General features: G+C 36.8%; 2 protein-coding genes across 2 annotated transcripts; both read right to left on the reverse strand.

Annotated features, from left to right (window-relative positions):
• Nucleotides 1–15: 15 nt before the first annotated feature.
• On the reverse strand, nt 16–25,247 carry LOC140922303 (uncharacterized). The gene is made up of 6 exons (XM_073372301.1): nt 25,061–25,247; nt 18,262–18,294; nt 1,344–1,452; nt 886–919; nt 699–755; nt 16–257 (listed from the first exon to the last, which is right to left on the reverse strand). The coding sequence occupies exons 3-6, from the start codon at nt 1,410–1,412 to the stop codon at nt 16–18; spliced, it is 402 nt and encodes a 133-aa protein (XP_073228402.1). The 5' UTR covers nt 1,413–1,452; nt 18,262–18,294; nt 25,061–25,247.
• On the reverse strand, nt 22,024–25,129 carry LOC140922304 (uncharacterized). Its single transcript, XM_073372302.1, has 5 exons — nt 25,061–25,129; nt 24,563–24,731; nt 24,376–24,432; nt 23,868–23,933; nt 22,024–22,253 (listed from the first exon to the last, which is right to left on the reverse strand). Exons 1-5 carry the CDS (start codon nt 25,127–25,129, stop codon nt 22,087–22,089), a joined length of 528 nt encoding a protein of 175 aa, XP_073228403.1. The 3' UTR covers nt 22,024–22,086.
• Nucleotides 25,248–26,155: the final 908 nt, after the last annotated feature.

Here is a 26,155-nt window from a genome sequence, read left to right on the forward strand (position 1 = left end):
CATGTTTAGAGCTTGTCAAGAAGTTGAAAGGCTTCCCACTGAAGGAAAAATCTTTTCGAAATAATACAACATATCAGAACTCAAGGGAGGGGTTCCATCATACTCTCCCTTGTACCACGGTGAAGATATGACTTTGTGTGTACTTTCGAGGGTTAATTTATTTTTTTGCGCGTTGTATTTAGAGTAGCTCTCACCTTCAGGTGTCATGGCTGCATCAGAGGTGTCTTCTTGTGGCTGGCCTTCATCTACCTCCTCGCCTATTTTGGAAAAGAATCAAATATTAAGAAACAACAACAGCTTCTTCAAGACTCTTCTTTATTCATTGTGTCAAAAAAACATCAATAGAGAACTTTCGATTCGAGGAGTAGGACAACTACCAGGACAAGATATCACTTAGAGTTTTTTCGCGTATTTTCCAAAATAAACAGCCCCTGAAGCTTCATTGCACTCTTTTCACCAGAAAAGCTAGCGCGTTTTTCTTTATTGAAGGAGGTTAAGCCCTCTTCTAATCGCAAAATGATAAAACTTTTAACATTTGATGACTTTTTTTCATCACTACGACATTAGTGCTAAAAATCGTAGTAGAATGGCGCCAGCTATCGCGTTTTCCCGCCAAAATGACGGTAGCTCACGCGCACACTACTTAGTACAGTGAAAACTAATCTAAAGGTTTCTGTTGCTATACAAATACTTGGTACCTTCCTCTGGCATCTCATCTGAGTCTTCCCTTTCGTCAAAGTCTTCTTCGCCCAATTCTGTTTTATTTTCGTCCATTTCGTCATTAAAATGACAATGAACAAAAAAAATAAAAATTAATTACCACTATAAGTATAGTCTGCAAAAAAATGAGTTTTTTTCATTTCAACAATCTTAAAATTTACTAACCTTCTGCAGGCATTTCATTCTCCGACAACGAATCCTGTAGAGTGCAGACATTAGAAAAATTAATCCATAGGTACCTTTGCTTAACACTGATATGTGGTTTACTGTTGCTTTGAACGCTCTTACTGCACTAAAGGTGCTGCGTCACTTTTGAGTTTAGCAAAGTTTTTAAATCAGTACAGAGATTTGGCTGAACATGATCACAGTTCTTAGTTTTGAAAGGGCCGCGCCCTATAAGGAAGATGCCATGCAAATTGGCTCCAGAAATAAAACATTTAAGAAAAAACGTTTAGTAAAAAATACTATTCTGTTTTTTGTTTTTGCTGGTAGTACATTAGAGGCTAACAAAGGGAAATCAGAAAGCAAAAGAAAGTGTTATAACATAGTTCTTTTAACTCGTGGAACCATGTATACAGTTTTACAAGTTTCGTGAGATAGTCGAGTTTTAAAAAGTGACTTACCCCTGGGATAACGGATGCATGGGCTGCGAAAATCATCCCAGCAATAAAAAGTAGCAAAAGACGAGCCATTGTGTTGGAGTAGTTTTTTTGCTGTCTTAGTCTTCACCTCACCGCTCTGGAAGAGAAGTGACACGAATTCAGTGAAAAGCTACCTGCTTTATAGAGGTCTGAAGCACCAGTTGCGGTACATTTATTTGTTCCAATAACATCAATATTGTTCTCAATAATTCTGAGTGCCAAAAGGCTGCGTAAATCCTGAAGAGCACTTGAAATAAACTAGAGAATGCTGATCAGAATACACTTTCATACATTTAATCAATATTAAGTAGAACTTAAAGCGATACTGGATATCCTGAATACCCACAGCTAAAAATAAGTTAGCCCGTCTCTCATTAACAGTTACTTCCTTATGGGTACCTCTGCGACTCAGAGACCTTGTGTTACTTGTAATTGTTTGTTATTAATGATACATATATAAAAAACACTTCAAATATTGGCTTAATCTATTTTATATCAACACGTAGGTGAATGTGGCGCACACTTCAGGCCGATCTATGTTATGAAGAATTTCGACTGATTAAGTAAATAACAGTCGTGAGAGCTGGAAAACTGGTTGAATAGTGAGCTCTGAAACTGGCATGAAACCACTGAAATGACATCAAAAGTAGATGCCTCTGATAACTGGGCAGATATTGGAGCCAGAGTGTACTTTGTTTAATGTTTTTGAATTGATATTTGATTTTAAATAAACAGGCAAAACTAGTGCTGCAAATCTAATCGGTTTCGCTTACTACTTTGTAAAACACATTTTAAGCAAATTTCTTTCCTTCCTTTTTTTTTTGTTAGAAATCAATGTTTTAAGTTTTTTTAAAAATAATGATCTTACTCATCATATAACGAACGTCAATATTTACCAAGTGGTTTACAATAAGTCCCCAATTTTTTCCCTGTTGGTGTGGCTATATTATTTTTATTTAGTAATATATTTTTTGGTTTATTGCAAGTTATAATGTTATCGATAACAAACGTAGTACCATAAAATAAAATAAAATAAACTTTATTAATGTTCCAGAACTAGACATTTCCACTTAATGCTTTATATTGGCATTGTTTTAAATATTTAAGGCATAATATTTTTTAACACTCATGTTTGAATGTTTCATTAAAGGTATTTTCCTCTTTCGACTAAAAGTACCATCAGAAGATGTAGCAAGACAACATAAAAGTGGCCTTTTAAAGACAACAAAAGCATGATAATATTGTTTCATATTTTACGTGCAATTTTATCACGACCGGTCATTTAATAAGAGCTTTTAATTCAAATGAGATATGACACGACAAATTGTAAATTAAAACCCTAAAAATACATTTGAATCAACGGAGATTCGAAATAATGGGTATTTTTTTAACAGTGCTCTACTAATCTATGTAAAATGAAAATGTGAATCATGACAAGTATTTTTTATTGCGTTTGGACCATAAAAGATCAAACTCACCATAAATATAGGTCCCCTCAGAGTCTAATTTTTTTCAAAGATTAAGCAAGAAAATGCTTTATCCTAATTGACACAAGGGGGAAAGTGGCTTTAAAGGGGAAAATGCGATAACTGACGTCCTCATATAAAAATGAAAAAAAAAAAAAAAAAGGAAAAACAATAACAAAACAAAAGAATTACTGAAACAATTTAAAATTAGTTAGCTTGGCCTATTTAATTTATGGCCTTCAGCACTACACCATCCTCTAAACCCCAATACCATCATCTTCAGTTTTCTCGGTTATTAACCTAAAATTACCGTTGGGAGAACATATACCGTTTTTGTATTTTTTTTTTTTTAACTATTCAGTTACTGTGCTTTTCATAAACACACGAACTATGAAGTTCAAAAACCAACTGACGTTTGCGTTTTTCGCTGCCGTCAATCATCTCAACGGACCTCTTAGGAAACAGAACTTTGCTTAAACGGGTTCAAAAGGTCAAGGTTTGCTATCTGTGATTGGTGGATTTCGATCCGTTATGTGTTTTCTCTGTTTCAAGGTTCATTGCTTGTGATCGTAATTATGATTGACGGCAGCGAAAAATGCAATTGTGAAGGCAGCTTTTGAATTTTAGAGTTCGCGTGTTTGTGAAAAGCGCAGTAATGAAATCTAATTTGGCTTTTTTTTCATTTTTCTCGTTTTCTTTGACAACTCTAGTCTGGTTGATAATTGATCGACAAGGAGAAATTTAAAGTTGGGCAGATATCTCTTGAGTAATAATTAAACAAGATAACGGTGTTGAAGACTGGGGAACATGAACGAATCATGAATAGTTTACAGTAGTATCAGCTTAAGAAAGTCTGAAACAAAAAGGTTTGATTTAAGAAAGTCTGAAATGTAAATTAATGGGCTTAGAGCAGACACCAATGTCATAGGCAAACATGATGAGGTTGTAAATATTGTTCGGGCTAATCGATATCGACAAAACGGTTGAGGTGTGAAAAACTACATTTTGCGTTTACACGTATTATAATTAATAATAATAATAATAATAATAATATTAATGATAATGATATTCATTAACTGCTTTCAGAACTGTTGCCTACGTAAGCACAAGAAGTGCGAGAAACCAATGTGATCTCAACGTTGCGTCGCTTATGAAGTTAAATTTCGCTTTTATAGCAGCCACGTGTCACCCAAACATGTGTAAAGAATGAACGAAAAGAAGAGACCAGGTTATGGCTTAAAGGCATTGTCAAACGGCATTGGAGGTGGGGGTGGGGAGGGGAAAGGGGGGGTTAGCCTTAAGGATAGCTAACATTTTTGTTGTCTTAATCATGAATGAGAAGCTAAACGACTGCAGCGAAAACTGCAGACAGGCAGACTTTTCAGTACTGAGTTCCAATATAGTAGGAGTTACAGCACGCTTTTTTTTTCCCCCAGCTTTATCAGCTTTATTTTGATTAAGTAAATAACAGTCGTGAGAGCTGGAAAACTGGTTGAATAGTGAGCTCTGAAACTGGCATAAAACCACTGAAATGACATCAAAAGTAGATGCCTCTGATAACTGGGCAGATATTGGAGCCAGAGTGTATTTTGTTTAATGTTTTTGCATTGAAATTTGATTTTAAATAAACAGACAAAACTAGTGTTGCAAATCTAATCGGTTTCGCTTACTACTTTGTAAAACACATTTTAAGCAAATTTCTTTCCTTCCTTTTTTTTGTTAGAAATCAATGTTTCAAGTTTTTTAAAAATAATGATGTTACTCATCATATTACGAACGTCAATATTTACCAAGTGGTTTACAATAAGTCTCCAATTTTTTCCCTGTTGGTGTGGTTATATTATTTTATTTAGTACTAAATTTTTTGGTCTATTGCAAGTTATAATGTTATCGATAACAAACGTAGTATCATAAAATAAAATAAAATAAACTTTATTAATGTTCCAGAACAGGAATTTCCACTCAATGCTTTATATTGGCATTGTTTTAACATATTTAAGGCACAATAGTTTTTTAACACTTATGGCTGAGTGTTTCATTAAAGGTATTTTCATCTTTCGACTAAAAGTAAGATCAGAAGATGTAGCAAGACAACATAAAAGTGGCCTTTTAAAGACAACAAAAGCATTATATTGTTTCATATTTTACGTGCATTTTATCACGACCGGTCATTTAATAAGAGCTTTTAATTCCAATGAGATATGAAAGGACAAATTGTAAATTAAAACCCTAAAAGTACATTTGAATCAACAGAGATTTGAAATAATTGGTAGTTTTTTGTTTAACAGTGCTCTACTAATCTATGTAAAATCATGACAAGTATTTTTAATTACGTTTGGACTATAAAAGATCTAACTCACCATACATATAGGTCCCCTCAGAGTCTAAATTTTTTCAAAGATTAAGCAAGAAAATGCTTTATCCTAATTGACACAAGGGGAAAATGGCTTTAAAGGGGAAAATGCAATAACTGACGTCCTCATATAAAAATGAAAACAAAAACAAAAAAAAAAAGAAGAGAAAAAAAAAAAACAGAAGAAAAGAATTACTGAAACTATTTAAAATTAGTTAGCTTGGCCTATTTAATTTATGGCCTTCAGCACTACACCATCCTCTAAACCCCAATACCATCATCTTCAGTTTTCTCGGCTATTAACCTAAAATTACCGTTAGGAGAACATATACCGTTTTTGCATTTTTTAAAAAACTATTCAGTTAATGAACTCTAATTTGGCTGTTTTTTTACATTTTTCTCGATTTCTGTGACAACTCTAGTCTGGTTGATAATTGATCGACAAGGAAAAATTCAAGGTTGGGCAGATATCTCTTGAGTAATAATTAAACAAGATAACGGTGTTAAAGACTGGGGAACATGAACGAATCATGAATAGTTTACAGTAGTATCAGCTTAAGAAAATCTGAAACAAAAAGGTTTGATTTAAGAATGTCTCAAATGTGAATTAATGGGCTTAGAGGAGACATCAATGTCATAGGCAAACATGATGAGGTTGTAAATATTGTTCGGGCTTATCGATATCGACAAAACGGTTGAGGCGTGAAAAACTACATTTTGCGTTTACACGTATTATAACTAGTAATAATAATAATAATGATAATAATAATAATAATAACAACGATAATAATATCCATAAACTGCTTTCAGAACTGTTGCAGAAAACTTAACAGAACTGTCAAGCAGAAAAGTGCGAAAACCCAATGTGATCTCAACGTTGCGTCGCTTATGAAGTTAAATTTCGCTTTCATAGCAGCCACCCGTCACCCAAACATGTGTAAAGAATGAACGAAAAGAAGAGACCAGGTTATGGCTTAAAGGCATTGTCAAACGGCATTGGAGGTGGGGGGAATGGAGGGGAAAGAGGGGGTTAGCCTTAAGGATAGCTAACATTTTTGTTGTCTTAATCATGAATGAGAAGCGAAACGAATGCAGCGAAAGCTGCAGACAGGCAAACTTTTTAGTACTTCAAGGTCCAATATAGTATTAGTTACAGCACGCTTTTTTTCGCACAGCTTTATCAATATTGGTAAGAATAATTCCAGGGGCAATATTTTTTAACAGTCAAACAGCGTTTAATACACTTTTATTTATTTTTTACAATATTTTTTGGCAATTAATTTGTTGGGCGAGTGAGGGTCCATGCAAATGACAGTAATGAGTGAAGGCTTCTAAATTCAAAAATATTGAAATGGGACTCGAGGAGGAGGGTTTTCAAGCTTTCCTCACACAGCTACCTCTTGTAATTGTTTGCCATGTAAGCACCAACTTCGCTCTCATCAGTTTTGTCGTCAGAGGATACCCAAATCGCTTTGACAGCGGCGATCGCCATCTTCAACTTGGCAGAAGAAAATAGGGGGCTGTGATCTCGCTTGAATTTCAGCCATCTCCTCGAGTCGCAAATTTCACTTGCGACTCGGGAGACGGCTAAAATTCAGGCTAATTGATAACAGTTAGAAACTACCACTGCGCTACTGCTGGCACTGCAACTATTCACGGCGAATGTGAATCTTATCCACTAAAGTCCAAAGCGACGAGCACCTAACCTCTTCTTACGGTCGCAAAGCCGTAAATCGTTAACCGTTACTGACCGCATCGCAAACAATACAACAGGTGCCTGTGTGAGGAAAGCTTGAAAACCCTCCTCCTCGCGACCCATTTTAATATATTTTGAATTTAGAAGCAAGCCTTCACTAATTACTGTCATTTGCATGGACCCTCACTCGCCCAACAAATTATTTGCGACAAAATATTGTTTTCTCCTACTCGGAGATGATACGAGTTTCTTTTTCTTTATTTCTTTATTTTTCGTTTTTTTTTTGTTATTTTTCGTTATTATTAATTTTTACAAAAAATCATTTTATTATTATTATTATTATTATTATTATTATTATTATTATTATTTTATTTTATTTATTTTTTCATGAAAAATATTTTTATTTTTTCTTGTTCCGGGATGTTCAGGGATTTTCCGGATTGTTCCGGCATGTTCCGGAATGTTCCGTGTTCCGGGTTTTATCGATGCCCACAAAAATGCGCTATCTTTGGAGAAAGGCGAGATAAGGGTCAAAACCCAAGGCAGAGAGTGGGAGAATTAGCCCGCCGATGTTAAGTATAAACTATTTCAATTCATTCGAAATATTTCTCCGTTTCTGATTGCCTAAAATCCCACGCATGATGTATCATTACCAACTACTGTTGCCCAAATTTGGAAAAATTTTGCGATACTTGAACTGATGACGTCAATCGTGCAGCAAAATTGCCAGATTATCAAACGGTTAACCGAAAAGACGCGGGTTGTAGCTTGCTTTTAAACTAGGAATCATTTTGAATTTAAAATAAAACAATTTGTGAATTCGGCTTTCATATCATCAGAAGAATTATGGAGATCTCGGATGGTGATATCTCCATAATTCTTCAGATGATACTCAGCCTCATTCAATAATTGCTAAATATGGCAGCGGTTGGTAATAAATGAGGTCATCAAAGGTGTTAAGACAACTGGTAAAATGCTGATAATGGAAGCCAGTCGGAGCATTCCAACATCATCAAAAAATACAATCTGAAGAGCATGAATTCCCACACGCCCGTCGGCAAGATGAGAAGCAAACGGAATGAAAGCGTTTAAGAGTAACTGCCAAAATTCGACCTTTGTGAAAGGTTACATGATTTCAGCCACGATATTTTGCGGACTTCTAACTTACTGAAGTGCTTCGAGAAAAGTTTAACTATCAAGTCAATATTTCTTCAAAGCAGGCGACAAGGGAACATAATAGCGGTGTACTCAAGATAAAACAGTTGAACCAAAGTACCAGTGTCATTGGATATGGTTTCAGTGTTAGATACATTTTATCACTTCTTGTTATTACATTTTTATAGAACAACAAAGAAAGCTTTTGGTTATACATCATGGTAGATGTGCATTACGAACAGTTATTGGATGAGTTTTTAGACATTCGAAATAATTAATGTCTGGTAAACACTACGAAAAGCCTTCATTACTTCCTGATGTAACGAAAACCGAATCTATAATTGTTTTATTATACACTGATTCGAAGAAAATAACGATATCAAGTCAATATTTCTTCAAAGCAGGCCACAAGGGAACATAATAGTGTACTCAAGATAAAACAGTTGAACCAAAGTACCAGTGTCATTGGATATGGTTTCAGTGTTAGATACATTTTATCACTTCTTGTTATTTTTATAGAACAACAAAGAAAGCTTTTGGTTATACATCATGGTAGATTTGCATTACGAATTTTATTGGATGAGTTTTTTGACATTCGAAATAGTCAATGTCGGGTAAACGCCCCCGGGGGTAAACGCCACCAAAAGCCTTCATTATCCGGATGTCACGAAAACCGAATCTATAATTGTTTTATTATACACTGATTCGTGTCTGAAAACCATGCATTGCACACGCAACAGACGGATTAGTTAGCTGCCTGCTAGTAGTTAACTTCCTTATCAGGTTGTACTGATTTCCAAAATTACCTCTACGCATTTAGGCAATGAGAAGACAGTAAGTGAGACTAGTGAATTGCGAGAATGATATCTGATCTTATGCGGATAGCTTTCTTCCTGCTTCGGGAGTAATTAGGAGAGTCTCGAGCAAAAGAATTCGTTCCAAAGCAAGGAATAGTCGGTCTAGTGGACAATCGCAGAAACGACAAAGTTGTGGTTGCGGTCGAGTCGTATATTAATGATATTTAATGCTATTTGCCCCATGCAAAAATCACGAACAAAAGTAATATGCCTCGCTCTCCCTGAAAATGAGTTAAGAACAGCCAAACCTTATACTTTTTTGGAAAATACTGGATGCCCTTTTCCAATAACTTGGCCCTCGACAAACGGGAATAATTTCCCATTAGTCTCCATAACATACGCTGCATGAAAGACGTGATTTTATAACAATCATTGTAAAGGACCACCCAAAATGCAAAGATTTAGATCATATGCCGCGAGAGGAGAAAAACAATGAAAACTTCCAAAACCCTCATCCAAAAAAGTGGTCGCAGTCGTTTACGACAAGTGGTTGTTAATAAGAGGCTCCAAATATGAGGCTTTCAACGTTAAAGTGTTTTTCACAGGTGCGTGGTTTTCGCGAGAGTTTTGTCGCTTTCGTTCATAACGGTTCAATTGTACAAATTGTACTGAAAATAAGATCATTATATCAATTGTGACTAGTAATGAATTGCGCTTCAGGAAATTTACAAGTTACTGTAGAAATTTCTCTTGTGGGATTCATCATTCAAATTAACGGTTCAGAACTTTCTGACAATGTTTACTTTAACGTATGCATATCCTTTATCTTTCATCTGAAAGTGTATATGACATGAAATTGATTTTGGTCCTTAGGTAAGTTTAATCAACAATTCTGAACTTTAAAAATGTGTCTCCCAAAAAATTTCTTGAATTTTGATCGTCCAAAAACTACTTTTTCCCCTTAAGAACTGTCCCAGAGACTATGAACGAGCAAGGAATCAAAGAGCTGAGACCGTCATGTGACGTCAGTTGGTTTGATCAGCATTTGCTTCCGGTTCTAGTCATTGCTTTGTGTTTTGCTGAATCATACTAAATCATACTAAATCATACTTGTCAATTTGGCCGCGCGATAAGACGGACCTTTTTCAAGGGAAATTTGCGTGTTTTGGAGAAGAAAAAAAGGCTTTGCAAGAGTTTGACGAGTTTGAATTTCGGATACGTATTTTAAACATGCCTAAGAATTAAAGACGACAGAAACATTTCCTGTCATAAACACATTAAAAGATATACCTATGTTTAAGAAACTGAAGAAAAGGACCGACATAGCTCTCATATTAAAAGTCTACATCCTTGTCTTCTCTTGACGCGAACTCGTTTGCTAAAATTAAAATCTTTTCAAGTAACAAGAAGGTTTCCATTTTAGCTATTTATCAGGAAAGAGAAAAATTTCGAAAAGTTAATAAATTTTGGTCAGTTCAGCTGCTGGTGTGATTCCATAATTTGAATTCGTTATTTTGGGTTATACAAGATTTATACAAGCTTTATTTTCTGAATTATATTAATTCAGTACACTCTTTCATAACGCGGGTCAAACAGTAGATAGTAATAAGCACACAGGCAGCATCATTTTTCGTTTCTTTCTTCTGGCGAGTAAAACCGACAAGCCGTTGGGAGATAATACTTTTCAGAACCAGTCTGTAAACCTCATCTGCTGACAGGCCTTTTTCCTTCATAAGTTTCTTTAACTGCTTTTTTCTATTTTCCTTTGGAGCTGAAATTGATGCCTTCTAATGATGAATTCCCGTAGAGAAATCTCAACACGCTTCACTAACGACATATGTTTAGTTGTGAATGGTACCACTCAAGTATCTGAATGACATGTAGGTGACCAATCATGAGAACACGCTATTTAGATCTTATCAAATTTTGACCAATCAGGATTTTAACATTCGCCTGGTAGATGTTAATAATGAGAAAAACAATGGTTTCCTGTCCTGGCAGGCGTTTCCCTCCCTCCTTCCTCGCGCCCCCCCTCGCGTTTCTCTCGCACCTAAAACTCTTTTTTCCCAAAACTCCCTTTCCCTTCCCTTTCATTGAAATATCATTGACACAAGCACTACTTTGTCCACTCAAAGATGGATAAATAGAATTGCGACTTCCCACTCAAAGATGGGCATCTTACTTGTGTCAATGAAGGTTGCTTTGTCATCAAATAAAGCCGTTATTCTTGTGTTCAAAGCTTAATAACAAATTGGAGTGTATGGAAATGATATCCCTCTATAATCTTGTGACTTTTAGAACCTTTCTGCACTATCATATTAAACTTGTTATTGTGCACGTTCGCGAAGAGAAAAGGTTCCTTTTAACCCTACAAGTCTCGTAACAAGTACTACATTTATTTCAATTTTGTACAATTCCCATTGGTCCCTGCGAATTGTATATGTCGGTTTGAATCTAGTAGGAAGTGCATATTGTATGCAAAAAATTAATAGGAACATTAAATATTATTTTCGTACCGGTTTATCCTTGTGATAAACATCTACAGTCTCAGAAATTGGAGTGGAAAAGTTTTCTACATTTCAGTGTCAAGGAATTTTATATAATATTTTTCTGTCATTGATTTTTGATTCCGTACTCCGTTCCGTGATTCCTCCGTTTCCTCAGTCGAGGTTCAATATTCTATGCCTGCCATCTTCGCCATTAAAATGTGCATTAGTACAGAGAAAAATTTTTTTTCGGTGGAGCAGAAACTATGTCTTTATTGCAAAAGAAATCAGACAAACACGTGCTTTACAGGCATATGTTATCAAAGAAACTACGGGCAACATACAAAGGTCAGATCTGTAGGAAGCAACTCGCTGTCGCATGAAAAATGCAAGCTTATGTAAGCTCACATGTGAAACGATTTTTATGATCGACGTCGATGAAATGCTCCCAAAGCTATTAAATAGACTTAAATATGCTTCTATATATTTAAACAAGATTCAGAATGTACTTACGAAACAACAAGGATCTTCAGTTTAAAATAGGCGTTCTTTCTTCTCAATGGTTGTTGAAACACTCAGTGTGCATTCGAGTCGCCAAGAGTGAACACTGAACTCCTTCATCACTGCTTCCATGGGATTTGGCGTTTCATTTAAATAGTTTTTCGAACTATTATTCCTCCCTGCAGTCTATCTCCGAAATCTATCACACTCTCCTCGCTCATCTTCGCAAAAAAACGGTCCTGCATGTACAAACCACCAAAATGGAAGGCGAACCGACAGCGAAGAATGTTCAGAAGGGCGCGCGATTCAAAATTCAACTTGAAAACGAGGCGAGAGCGAGGCAAAATGCGTGCAAGCGTGTTAATAAATCATTTATAATTTATTTTGCTGTTTCTAAATTGTTTCAAATTACGCTTCAATGTTTGGAGCGCTAGTAATTTTAATAACACATCTTTGAATCTCTTAGAAAAGGAAGACAGAGAGAATCATCTATCACTTTTCCAGTATTTACCACGTATAGTTTAGCGCAGGCGATTATCTCTGTTCTTTCGGATAATTTAGGTCAATGAAATGATTCCTCATCTTGCCTGAAGCGTAATCAGTACAGTTAAAACAAATTTTATCATATGAGAAACCAGGGATTGATCATGAAAACCAGCAAATTTCAGTAACAAAACCGCTTGCCGAAACGCAATGGAAACGAGCTGACACGTTTAAGTCAACGGAAGCGCTGCGGAAACACTAACCTGCAATCAGGCGATTTTTTTTTTTTTTTTTGGCGGGGGGGAAAAAATACGCCGTATTTTTTTTCCCGCCGCCAAAAAAAAAGGGGAAAAAAATCGCCTGATAGCAGGTTACGGAAACACGAAACAATGCCTCCATTTTCATCTTACACTTTTCCCGTCGAAACCGTCGCGCGGAAACGCAACGGAATGTTGAACCATCAGGTTTCCGCAACATTTCCGAATTGCGGAAACACCTTATTTCACCTTGTGAAATTTATTTAATAAAACACGAAATCACTTTCAATTTGGGGACGACTCATTTGCGGTGAGTCTTCATTAAAGTTCAAGTTTCTGAGGGCGTGAGACTTTTTTGCCCTTTTGGCATAGTCCCTGGCGCTGACAGCGGATGGTTCTAAAAGATTCCAAACAATGGATCCTCTGTAAGAAATATAGTTTTTCATATAATATGTTTCAAAACGTTGTACGCTAACACGATGTTGATGACGGAGGTCATACTTAGACTCTTTCCGATGGATTAAATGTTACCAGCATGATGGAGTTATGCGGTTGTATATATTATAAATTAAGGAGGCAATTTTGACCTTATAAGTGTCGAAAAAAGAGTCCCAGTTAGCTGTTTTTCTTACATCCTCAGAGGGCATATCGCGCGGGAGGTTATCTATAACTCTAGCAGCCCTACAATGTATGGATTCCAAAGAATGAAATTCATTTTTATATATGTGCAACACCCCCAAATTGGTAACGCATTTGTAACCGAGGGTATAATGACCTTAAAATATAGATCTAAAAGCGAATTCCTGGGTAAAAAGTGGCTGCGTTTGATTAGATTGAGCTTGTTAACGAACTCTCTTGAGCTCTCATATGTGTTTTGTCCACGTAAGCTTGTTGTCAATGGTTATACCTAACAGTTTAGAACTAGAGGAACATTTTACGAGTTGCTAGTTAAGTTTTAAACTCCCTAAGGGACTGTTAAAGATGATTTCGTTCAAGGATCATTCCCTCGCACTTTTTGGGGTGTGGTACCAGGGAGTTATGTTTGCACCAGAGGGCGAGTTCTTCTAGAGCTTTGTTCAGCGTTGTTGTGACCTAGTCTACGGATTCACCAACACAGTACATGGTAGCATCATCAGCATACAGGAACGTCGTTGCAGTGTTAACTGCTTTTGGTAGATCGCTTGTGTACAAGGCGAAGAGTATGGGCCCGAGTACGGAGCGCTGTGGTATACCGTGTGTAACTTTGGTATTCTCAGAGGGTACGCCATTAATTACGGTATACTGTTCCCGTTCAGATAGATAATCTCTTAGCCATGCCGTGATTCCAAAGTTGTGCTCTAGCTAGCGCTTGTGAAGAAGAATTGAGTGTGAAACGCAATCAAACGCCTTCTGGAAGTCTATGAATACGGTGCCCACAACTAATTTGTTATCGATTGCTCGTCGCCAAGTTTCTGTCAGGTGGATGAGCAGTAGCTCTGTCGATCTTCCCTTTCGGTAGGCCCATTGGTTGTCAGTGACGAGCGCTTCGTTTTCCGAGAAATCATGTTTCGCAGTCATGTCCGCTGCACATGATTCTAAAATCTTGCTGGGTACACTTAGCAAGGAGAGGGGACGATAATTATTCATTACTGTAGGATCACCTTTTTTGAATACTGGTGTTAGTCTGGCCACTAGACTCTACATTTGCGTATGCTTTGCATGAAAAGGCTGGTCAGCGGGCCAACAACAGCAGGACCTTGCCGTCGTCGATGCTAAAGCTCCCTAACAACGGCAGCAACGGTAACGACGGCGTCTGCATCTGGGCCAAGGATAAGTGCAGTAGCGGCAGTGGTAACGATAATAACACAGACGTCTTAGCCTGCGAATACAACCGTTTCTTCTCGAACCGTGCCTCTAAGGACGTTTCGCGAGGAGGAACGTCTGCGACTCAGCGACGGAAATTCCATATTGATGAAGTAAAATCTGTCCGGAATCCAGTCATAAGCGCTGATTGGACGACGGAGTAGTTACATTGTTTAGCTATTGTTTACAAATGACAGACAAAAGACAAAACGCTGCAAAGTTCAAATGTAAACGCGATGAATCTATAACAAAACAGTCAATATTTGTGAATATATTCTTCTGTAGCAGAAGCATTTGAGTTTTGCTGGAGGTCGTTCGCAGATGAACTCATCACTTTACCAAAATCGACCGGAGAAACGTAAAATTGACCAAATTTGCATTGGGAAACCCCATGACTATACCGGATTTATTATGTAAACATTGATTTACATCATCAATATGGAATTTCTGTCGCTGCATCGCAGACGTTCCTCCTCGAAACGACCTCAGCGGCGAGGAGCAACGAGAAACAGCTGTTTCGCAGGCTACAGACGTCTGCTCTTTTTAGCATCTGCAACGATGTTATGGAAAACAAAAAGTTAATTAAGGATGTCTTAAATGTAATAGGTCATTTCCACAATAACGTCTTTTTACCACTAAGAACAGGAATACAAATTCGTTTTTCCCTTGAATTCCAGTTTCGTAATCCCAGTGATGTTTAAATAGCAAAAGCTCTAATCTGCATAAAGAAAGCAAGACGTGAAGAATTCTGATAGTAGTAAAATGATTCCATCATGAAAATGGCTTATTATGTAAAGAAATGATCAAAACAGATATCAATCGGTGCTACTAGAATTTTGGTTTCCACTTTACGATTTCTAACTAGTAAATAGGTTAAGAATCTAATTAGAGCCTTTTGCAGGCAGCTTCGTTTTGAAATGAATTAATGGCAGTTATTTTACGAACTGTCTCAACCTGTTCTTTGTTGGCTTTTGGCGTTTGGTTTTTTCCTCAATTTTATCCCATTGCTCCACAATAGAGCTATTTGCGTGTTGCTAATTAGTTTTTGAGTGCTCGACGGAGCAAGTGTAGCAGTACTTTGATCCTATAACCCTCGGACGTACAAGCGCCGTTTTTAGCAGCTGTCCGCTTCTCCTTTGCAAAAATTTTGCATATGAAACTCATATATCGATGAACATTTGATATTCAGTGATCATACATGAAAGATCTAATGACTCTCCTTCACTGCGTATGCGCAGTTCAAGGCACGCTAAATTTAAAATGGCGGAGCGAGCTTTATTGACCCGTATGCCAGTGTTTAAAGCTAAGAATTAAAAATAAAATGAGAAAGGGCAACCATCTGTAAGAAATTGAGGTTCGCCAGGTCGATAAAAAGATGAAAAGGATCAAAATTCACTACAAAGGTTTTAGCGAATATACAGATCAGATGAGTGACGTGACTATGGTTCTTTATTTGACCTCGAAGGATTTCACACTGTGTCTTCACCTTCTGCACTGCAACTTCATTAGAGTAAATTTGGAATTGATATTTCGGTCCGGTTTTCCATCCGTTCAACAACTTTGCCAGTGATTTTTCTCCTGCCTTGCTCGCACGTCCATAGGCCGTTTGCAGTACTGAAATCTTCTTTTGAAGACGTTTAGAATACGGATGTTATCAACAACAACATCGCCAACACAAGATTCTTTAAAAATTTTTTTCACGACGGCGGCTATGGCGGACACGTAACCAATTTCTGCGTCTTCATTCTCCTTGCCATGATGTATAAACGAGAAAGCTGAAAGAAATAAAATGTAGATTCCGGCAAGTCAATATTATAGGAAATTATTGACTCAAAACGCAAATCTGATTTTAACCTGACAATATTTTCACGGCTGGTATAGTAACTTTGTATCAATTCACATCCAAGGCCTCAGTACCTGAGCCAAACCTTGAAACGGAGATAAAAGGTTCACAGAAGTACGATAATAATAATAGGCACACTTACTTGTTCGTTTCGTGTCGGAATGAAGGAACCGTTGCTTCCCGTACCATCCGCATTGCCAATTGCTTTGCTGCCCGGTATTAAAGACAGAACCAAGAAAGCTTCAGGGCCATGGGTCCGTGGAAAAATCTTGATCAATATTGATGAATTTGGTACCGAAATGCGCGGAATATTATAAATTTTTAAATCTGGTGGTAACTGAGCGATCCCAGTATGCACTAGGACGCTATGCCCCAGTTTTCCCCATCCGATCTATATTTACCCTTTGTGGGCCTTCTAAAAAACATTCAACTTGCCAAAAGTAATTGCCCAAGTCCGTGGATTTTTTTTCAGCAATCGACAACAAAACAAAGGAAAAGATATGTGTTAAAGGTGCAATTTTCGAATTCCGGAGGTAACTTGTCATGAATCTTCAAACAAAAAGATAACAAAAGGAAAAACTACAATTTTTACGAATATTTTGACCAAGATCTACCGTGGGCGTGGTCACTGGAAATATGAGAGACCTTTTGTTAACAAGGAGTTGGTGATGATCAGTAACTATGGTTACCAGATGTGATGTCATAGTAGGTTTCAACTGGAAAAGTAAATTATGCCTGTGGGTAAAAGGGAGAGGTTCTAGAGAACTAGAAAGTTCTAGAAAGGGAGAGGTCCCCCCCCCCCCTGTAAAACGGTGAGGGTATGACTGACCTTCCTCTACCTCCTCGCCTATTTTGGGAAAGAAATGTTAAGCAAATTGCTTGGAATAATAGAAAGTTTTTTTTAAAACATGCGAATAAAGTTCAAATCCCACAGGATTTTTTTTGTACACAAACAGGCGTCACGCCGTGACGTCAGGTGAAAACGATCAATAGAGAACTTTAGATTCAAGGACAAGGACAACTACCAAGACAAGATTTCACTTAAATTCTTTCGCGTATTTTCCGAAAATAAACAGCCCGGGAAGCTTCATTATCGCACTTTTTCACTAGAAAAGCAAAAGCGTTTACTTTTTTGAAGGAGATTTTTTGTATATTAAGACCCTGTTTACATGGAGTGTGGGACCCCGGTCTAGTGGGGTAGGTTTCTTTTGTTTTGTGTCCCCCAGAGTGTGAAAACAAAAGAAACCAACCCCACTAGACCGGGGTCCCCCACTCCATGTAAACAGGCCCTAAATGTAAAGAACGCTCAATTGATTGTACAAGCGCATTAACGTTTGTCTTATCCATCCTAAGGCCGTCCAGGAATGCTATTGAATTGCAAATAGTGTCATCAAAAAATGTCAACAAATACTGCTTGCACTTTAGCGTTTATCTATTGTCCCTGTTGACTTTCACGATGGTGTTAATGACTTGGATGTGATGAGACGATATATGAGATGATAATTTCTCTTTTGCAAGCCGAATGACGCATATCAATGCCCAAAAGTGTTACTGAATGTTGATTACAACGCAAAAATCCTACTAATTGAATCTGATTTATGAGCAAATGTTTGTCTTTTCGCGGTAATAAACGTATCTTCGCAATATTTGGCGCCTTTTCACGCTAATTATTGCTTATTTTCTCGTGATGAAAAGCAAAAGTCGTAAAATGACCCCGGGTATCTCCTTTTCCCATCAAAATGACCCTGAATCTTGTTTTCGTATTCTAAAGGTTTCTGTTGTTATAAAATCCTTGGTACCTTCCTCCGGCATCTCATCCGAGTCTTCACGTTCCTCGTCGTCACAGGCTTCTTCGCCCAATTCTGTTTCATTCTCGTCCATTTCCACTTTAAAATAGCAATGAAGGAAACAAATTAATAACCACTATATTGATAGTCTAAAAAATGATTTTTGGTTATTTCACCATTCGTAAAATTTACTAACCTTCTGCAGGCATTTCATTCTCTGGCACATCGACTGGTACCATCTATTTCCCCAAGTTCCGACAACGAATCCTGTAGACTGCAGACATTAGAAAAATTAATTCATAGTACCTTTTCTTAGCACTGATATGTGTTTTACTGCTGCTTTGAATGCTCTTACTGTGCTGTGTCAAACATTTTTAAGTCTTGCACAGTTTTTGAATCAGTACAAGATGTGACTGAACATGATCACAGTTCTTAGTTCTGAAAATGCCGCGCCCTATGAGTAAGATGCCATGCAAATTAGCCCCAGAAAGGAAACATTGAAGAAAAAAGTTTCAGTAACAAAATACTAGTCTGTTTTTGTGTTTGCTGGTAGTACGTAAGGAGCTCTTCAACAAAGAGAAATCAGAAAGCAACATAAAGTGATGACATAGTTCTTTTAACTCGTGGAGCCATGCGTACAGTTTTAAACGTTTCGTGAGATAGTCGAGCTTTAAAAATTGACATACCTTTGAGATAAGGGATGAATGAGCTGCGAAAATCATCCCAGCAACAAAAAGCAGCAAAAGACGAGACATTGTGTTAGGGCAGTTTGAATCTTGCCGTCTTTATCACCTTACTAATCTGGAAGAGAAGTGACAAGAATATGGAGGCCTGGAGCACGAGTTGCTGCACGTTGATTTGTTCCAATAACATTAATATTGTTTTTACATGATAATTTTGAGTGCCGATAGGTTTCATTTCAAGTGAAAAGAAGCATCTGAGCTAATACTGATCAGAATACACTTTGGGGATTCGTATGTGTAATCAAATGGTGACGAGTGAAATTAGGGAATAATTTCACTTTGGTTTAGTCCAAATCTTAATAATTTCTCTCGCCTAAAGGCTCGGGAAATTATAAGGATTTGGACAAAACGCAAGTGAAATTATTCCCTAATTTCACGAGTATACCAATTGATTACCTGTTAATATCATTGGTAACGAGTTACGTTAGCAATCTTTGATGATCGAGAACTCCACTCTCTCGAACATTTAGCGCTTAAATTTGACTCAAGTTTAGAATTTTTCGATAAAATACCTGTTAGAATCCTTCTTGATGTGCTCTTTAGTGTTCAGGTTTTCTAAAGCGTCTTTTTATGCCCTAGCATCTTCCATCATGACATTTTAAAAGTTTATCGCCATCTTGACACTGCGACGTTCGGATGGTTGCCATGGCAATTTAGTAATTTCACAAGTGAAATTCCAAATTAGTATAGGTAATAGCATGATTTGCACGTGATATTTGGCATAAATACCACGTGTGATATTTCAAAATTGTTAGACGAAATTTCACGAGCCGTTAGGCGAGTGAAATTTGAGACAATTTTGAAATATCACGAGAGGTGTTTTTGCCAAATATCACGTGCAAATCATGCTATTATTTGTTTATACTACTACTCACAAAAGGTTTGCCGTAATTTTCACATGTAGGTATTTCAAATCAAGGTAAAATACCACTGCTTTAAGCCAATCAAATTGCAGAAATTTCTCATGTAGTAGTATAATCGCTGAAATTTTGCGCCAGAATTAAGGAGTAAGTCGTCACCTATGATATTAAGGCATTAATTCACCAGAAGGAAGATATTAAAGCGATACTGGGTACCCGAAACCTCCACAGCTAATTAAAAGTAAACCAAGCCGTTAAGTATCTCTGCAGTACATTAATATTTTTGTCACTTATAACTATTTTTTCTTATTGAAGAATTTTTTTCATATTGCACCCTTTTTATATTAACGTAAGTAATTCTTGCATTTCAGAAGTCTGTGTTGTAAAGAACTCAGGTAAAACTCAAGATCACTCCTGTTAAAACAGGAGTGATTATGAGAAGCTCAGTGGAAAACTTTTTATTTATCAGATTTTTACTCACGGAAACTGCGGTTCCTAATTCTACTGAAAAGACTGCCTCAAAAGACGAACACGGGGCTTATTACTGAATCAACTTCTAAAACTGGGTGTAGTAAGCTGTGAAACATTACGAAACCAAATAATATCGAAAGCAAAATGCTTCTGACAACTGGATAGATATTGGATTAAAAGTGGAATTTCCTTTTTGTACTGGAATTTGATTTTTAAATAAACAGCCGAAACTTTAGCTGTAACTCAATGCATGCAAATCCCTCGTTTGCCACTTTGGAGAACAAATTTAAAATAATTTATAGTAGAAATCAATGTTTAATCATCTTAGTCATCAGCCAACGTACGTTATCTAAACTGTCCAAATACTTACCCAGAGGTTTAGTATATATAATTCCTGTGTTTTTTCTTTAGTTTGTTGTTGCGTTAGGTTTTCTAGCTACTTTATGTCGGTTACTGTTATTTTATTTTAGTATTATCATTATTTTTGGCATATTATGGAAGTTATTGTGCTATACTTAAAACGCGTGTTTCCACTCAGTACCACATTGGAATTAAGATGTTAAAACATTCATGTTTGAGTGTTTCATGAAAGGCACTTTTGCTCTTTCCACTAAAAGTACCTTCAGAACATACGGTAAGACAACATCATAAAGTGACCTTTTAAGGACACCTTAAACATGGATTTTTCAACTTTAACGTGCATTCTATCACGACCGGTCATTTAATAAGAGCTTCTAATTTACATGAGATCTTTCATGATAAATTTTAACTTAATACCCTAAAAATAAATCATCAAACAGAGAATCTAAGAGAACGAGATCTAAAATAATTTTCCAATTGAAAGTATGTATGATAATTGATCGAATAAAGACCGAGAAACTGATTGTTTGAAAAATAAATTGATGTCGCGCGTTTTACATTATACACTTAATGTCAGATCCCGAGAGAAACAGTTAGTTTTGTTTGCCCGAGATCTTCTGCTAAGCGTATGTTTGAAAAAGTGACTGTTTTGATTTTTCGCTTTAGTGTTTGTTAAACTGTGAATAGTTGCATAGAGTCTTATTAGTATTTGAAGAAGGTGTGCTTTAATATTGATGCAGTGGTCAAGAGACCAAATAGAACGAGTGTGTTTACAACCCAGCGATCGCTGTGTTCGCCACTGAAACAGCGCGTTCGTCGAAGTGAAAGTTCAGTCGGCCAGCGTGCCTTTACAATAAACAATTGATCTGGCACGAATATCTGAGAGAGTTGACATACAATACTCGTGCAATCAGCGGATTCTACGAAATCTTCAGTCAAAGTACTCTCGGAATACCACATGCGAGCGTGCCAACCTTAAGTTTGTTGCTCCTGGAGGGGGGAGGGGGGCGAGTATTCCCGGAATTTTTATAACCGGTCGATGTTGTACTAATTTAATAAAACAGCGGTTGGTAATAGACAGGATAAATAAAGATCATCAAGGCTGTTAAAACAACTGTAAGAAAGCTGATGATAGATAGCAGAACAATAAAACATTGTCAAAAGAATACACCAACCCCATCACTGTAACACCCTGAAGAAGAAAAGCCGAACCTTCGAAATATTGGTAAAAAATATATATATTCCCGACAGTAAAATCAGCCTTGCGTCTTTTGTTTAATACGGATCTGAAAAGCGTCATATGTCCCTGGGTATATTTACTCTTGGAATATAAAAATGCTGGTGGGCAAGACACAAACTGTGTGAAAGCGTCCAAGAGTACCGTTACCTTTTTTCACATGATTTCCGGCACAGGGTTAATGATTCGTTTAAGGAGTGGTCTGGCCTCAGCGTTAAGTAGGATCTCTACGGGTCAAGGATAATAGCACAGAGTCGCTTAAAATTTTATTTTGCTTTTTAAAAGTTTACAGAACTACATAGTTTTAAGGCGTTGAAATGTTCCATGTTTTTCTTTTTCGATGCCACAACTAAACGTTTAAGTGGACTGAAAGGTACAGCGGCCTTTTTTATCCCCTGTTACGGCGATAATATGGGTAAATACAAAAACGCCTGCAGCTGTAACACACGTGATAACGACAGCGACGGTGATGAGAGCCGTTGCATCTAAGCCTGCGATAACGGCAAGAGCGGCAGTGGTAGCGATAATAACAATAACGTCTGCTCCTTTTGGCATCTGTAACAGAGTTATGGAGAACATAAGTTAATTAACAGTCTGAAATTTAATAGGTCACTTGCACGATGACGTGTTTTTACTACTATGAAAAGAAATTCATTTGATGGTTTTTCCCTCGAATTTCAATTTCGTTATCCCAGTGAGGAATAAATAGCAAAAGCACCTAATAATTTGCATAAGAAAACAAAACCCTGAAGAATTCTGGTAGTAGTAGTAAAATGATACCATCATGCAAATGACTTATTATGTAAAGAAATGATCGAAATAGATCTCAATCGGCACTACTATGCTTTCAGTTTCGAACAAAATCAGGACTTTGGGAGTCCAGCCCATGACCTTCGATTTCCAGCTGGTAAATAGGTTAAGATTGTAACTAGAGCCAGTTTTACAGGCAGTTTTGTTTTGGAATTAACTAATGAAAGTGATTTTATAAACTAACTCAACCTGTTGTGTGTTTGGCTTACGGCGTTTGGTTTCTTCCTCAACTTTATCCCATTACTCCACAATAGAGCCATTTGCGTGTTGCTAAGTAGTTTTTGGGTGTTCGATCGGAGCAAGTGTAGCGGTACTTTATAATAAGAAAGTGGCAAATTAACCTTTAACCCTCGAACGTAAAGGGGGGAGGGGAGGGAGTTGATTCCACCGGCCTATGTGAAGTTTTTCTCGGATTTTTTTTAGACAAAGAAACTAAGCACCTGACGTTATCAGCAGCTGTCCGTTTCTTTTTCGCGCGCATTTTGAGTTAAGTTTGGTGATGATGGGTAGGTAGGTACTTTATTAAATACATTGCAACATAAGCTGAATTGCATATTTACATAATGGTAATAATTTGCACTAATAATTGTAAAAATGAGTAATAATTGTAATAGCTAAGACTAAAAACATATAATAAGAAACCTAAGAATTATTTACAATTCTGCCTGAGGCCATAAAAAAACTGTTCTTAAATCTATTTGTCTTGCACGTGAACGCGACAAAGTGAAAGTCCGCGCGTGCCTTAGATTATAGTTGCTCTTATAAAGAGGCGGTAACAACTTTCTTAACTTGTGGTTCGGGTCGCTCATTATGCTTTCAAACATGCGCGTGCAAATGTTGTGGTGATGCTCCGCAACCGTCGGTAAACTCATAAGCGCTAAAGCTAGCTGCTATTCTATATCAAAAAATATGATTCGCATTGCTCTTTTCTGAACGGTTACGAGATACCTAGCCATCTTTTTTTTTAGTGAAAATGCATGTTTTTCAATATGTTTCAACGAGAAAAGCAAAACCTGTTGATAAAATGAAGCAAAGTGCTTATTTATGTGTTATTTTACATGTCAAACACAAAACATTACCAATTCTCTCTGTTAATTTAGGAGATTTCTAATTGCGGGTAAAATCTAAGTTGGCGACTGTGTTTGGGGCCTCCAGCAGCGCTAGCACTCACAAAGTATACCTCATGTTTTCGAGAAGATGAACGGCTTCCCACTGAAGGAAGAATCTTTTCGAAATACTACAACATATTAAAACTCAAGGGAGGGGTTCTATCAAACTATCTCTTGTACCTCGGTGAGGGTATGACTTTGTGTGTACTTTCGAGGGTTAATTAATTTTTTTATTTAGAGTAGCTCTCACCTTCACCAGGAGTGATGGCTGTATCAGAGGTGTCTTCTTGTAGCTGGCCTTCATCTACCTCCGCGACTATTTTGAAAAATGAAATATTAAGAAACAACAATAGCTTTTTCAAGACTCTTCTTTATTCATTGTGTCAAAAAACATCAATATAGAACTTTCGGTTCGATGACTAGGACAACTACCAGGACAAGATATAAAGCTTTTTCGCGTATTTTCCAAAAATAAACAGCCCGGGAAGCTTCAATGCACTTTTTTCATCAGAAAAGCTAGCGCCTTTTTCTTTATTGAAGGAGGTTAAGCCCTCTTCTGATCGCAGAATGATAAACTTCTAACCTTTGATGACTTGTTTTCATCACAACGACATTAATCCTAAAAATCGTAGTAGAATGACGCCAGCTATCGCGTTTTCCCGCCAAAATGACGCTAGCTCACGCGCACACTATTTAGTGTAGTGAAAGTCTTGTCTTCGTAATCTAAAGGTTTTTGTTGCTATACAAATACTTGGTACCTTCCTCTGGCATCTCATCTGAGTCTTCCCCGTCGTCAAAGTCTTCTTCGCCCAATTCTGTTTTATTTTCGTCCATTTCGTCATTGAAATAACAATGGACGAAAAAAGAAAAATTAATCACCACTATATTGCATAGTCTGCAAAAAAAATGAGTTTATTTTGTTTCAACATTCTTAAAATTACTAACCTTCTGCAGGCATTTCATTCTTTGGCACATCAGCTGTTTCATCACCATCTATTTCCCCAAGTTCCGACAGCGAATCCTGTAGAGTGCAGACATTCGAAAAATTAATCCATAGGTACTTTTGCTTAGCACTGATATGTGTTTTACTGTTGCTTTGAATGCTCTTACTGCACTAAAGGTTCTGCGTAACTTTTGAGTTTAGCAAAGTTTTTTAATCAGTACAAAGATGTGGCTAAACAAGATCACAGTTGTTAGTTTTGAAAGGGCCCTATAAGGAAGATGCCATGCAAATTGGTTCCAGAAATGAAACATTTAAGACAAAAAGTTTTAGTAAAAAATACTATTCAGTTTTTGTTTTTGCTGGTAGTACACATTAGAGGCTAACAAAGGGAAATCAGAAAGCAAAAGCAAGTGTTATAACATAGTTCTTTTAACTCGTGGAAGCATGCGTACAGTTTTACAAGTTTCATTAGATAGTCGAGTTTTTAAAAACTGACTTACCCCTGGGATAAGGGATGCATGGGCTGCTAAAATCATCGCAGCAACAAAAAGTAGCAAAAGACGAGCCATTGTGTTAGAGTAGTTTCTTGCTGTCTTACTCTTCACCTCACCGCTCTGGAAGAGAAGTGACTCGAGTTCAGTGAAAAGCTACCTGCTTTATAGAAATCTGGAGCACCAGTTGCTGCACATTTATTTGTTCCAATAACATCAATATTGTTCTCAATAATTCTGAGTGTAAAAAGGTTGCGTAAATCCTGGAAAGCACTTGAAATAAAGTTCGAGAATGTTGATCAGATTACACTTTGAGGATTCATACATTTATTCAACATTAAGTAGGCTTAAAGCGATACTGGATATGCTAAATACCCACAGCTAAAAATAAGTTAGCCCGTCTCTCATTAACAGTTACTTCCTTTTGGATACCTCTGCAATTCAGAGACCTTGTGTTACTTGTAATTATTTCTTATTAATGATACATATATAAAAAACACTTCAAATATTCAGCATTAACACGTACGTGATTGTGGCGCACGCTTCAGGTCGATCTATGCCATGAAGAATTTCGATTGAGTAATTAAACAACAGTAGTGGGAGCTGGAAAACTGGTTGAATAGTGAGCTCTGAAACTGGCATAAAACCACTGAAAGGACATCAAAAGTAGATGCCTCTGATAACTGGGCAGATATTGGAGCCAGAGTGTATTTTTTGTTTAATAAGCAGGCGAAGTTATAGTTTTACAAATCTAATTCGTTTCGCTTACCACTTTGTAAAACAAATATTAAGCAAATTTCTTTTCTTTCTTTCTTTTTGTTAAAAATCAATGTTTCAAGGTTTTTAAAAATAATGATCTTACATATCAAATAACGAACGCCAATAATTACCCAGTGGTTTACAATAAGTCCCCAAATTTTTCCCTTTTGCTGTTGTTTTATTTTATTTAGTAATTTATTTCTTGGTAATTGCAAGTTATAATGTTATCCATAACAAACGTAGTATCATAAAAAAATAAAATAAAAAAATCTTTATTAATGTTCCAGAACACGAATTTCCACTCAATGCTTTATATTGGCATTGTTTTAAAATATTTAAGGCACA

Source organism: Porites lutea, chromosome 13, assembly GCF_958299795.1.
Source record: "Porites lutea chromosome 13, jaPorLute2.1, whole genome shotgun sequence".
In the NCBI taxonomy this organism is placed as follows: domain Eukaryota; kingdom Metazoa; phylum Cnidaria; class Anthozoa; order Scleractinia; family Poritidae; genus Porites; species Porites lutea.

What these genes read in the sequence shown, in the direction of transcription:
- LOC140922304 (XM_073372302.1), bottom strand. Translation starts at nt 25,129, where the DNA reads ATGGCTCGTCTTTTGCTACTTTTTGTTGCTGCGATGATTTTAGCAGCC. An exon ending in GAATGAAATGCCTGCAGAAG is followed by an intron (nt 24,433 to 24,562) that starts GTTAGTAATTTT and finishes AAAATAAAACAG; the next exon opens with AATTGGGCGAAGAAGACTTT. An exon ending in AGATGAGATGCCAGAGGAAG is followed by an intron (nt 23,934 to 24,375) that starts GTACCAAGTATT and finishes TTTTCAAAATAG; the next exon opens with TCGCGGAGGTAGATGAAGGC.
- LOC140922303 (XM_073372301.1), bottom strand. Translation starts at nt 1,412, where the DNA reads ATGGCTCGTCTTTTGCTACTTTTTATTGCTGGGATGATTTTCGCAGCC. An exon ending in GAATGAAATGCCTGCAGAAG is followed by an intron (nt 756 to 885) that starts GTTAGTAAATTT and finishes AAAATAAAACAG; the next exon opens with AATTGGGCGAAGAAGACTTT. An exon ending in AGATGAGATGCCAGAGGAAG is followed by an intron (nt 258 to 698) that starts GTACCAAGTATT and finishes TTTCCAAAATAG; the next exon opens with GCGAGGAGGTAGATGAAGGC.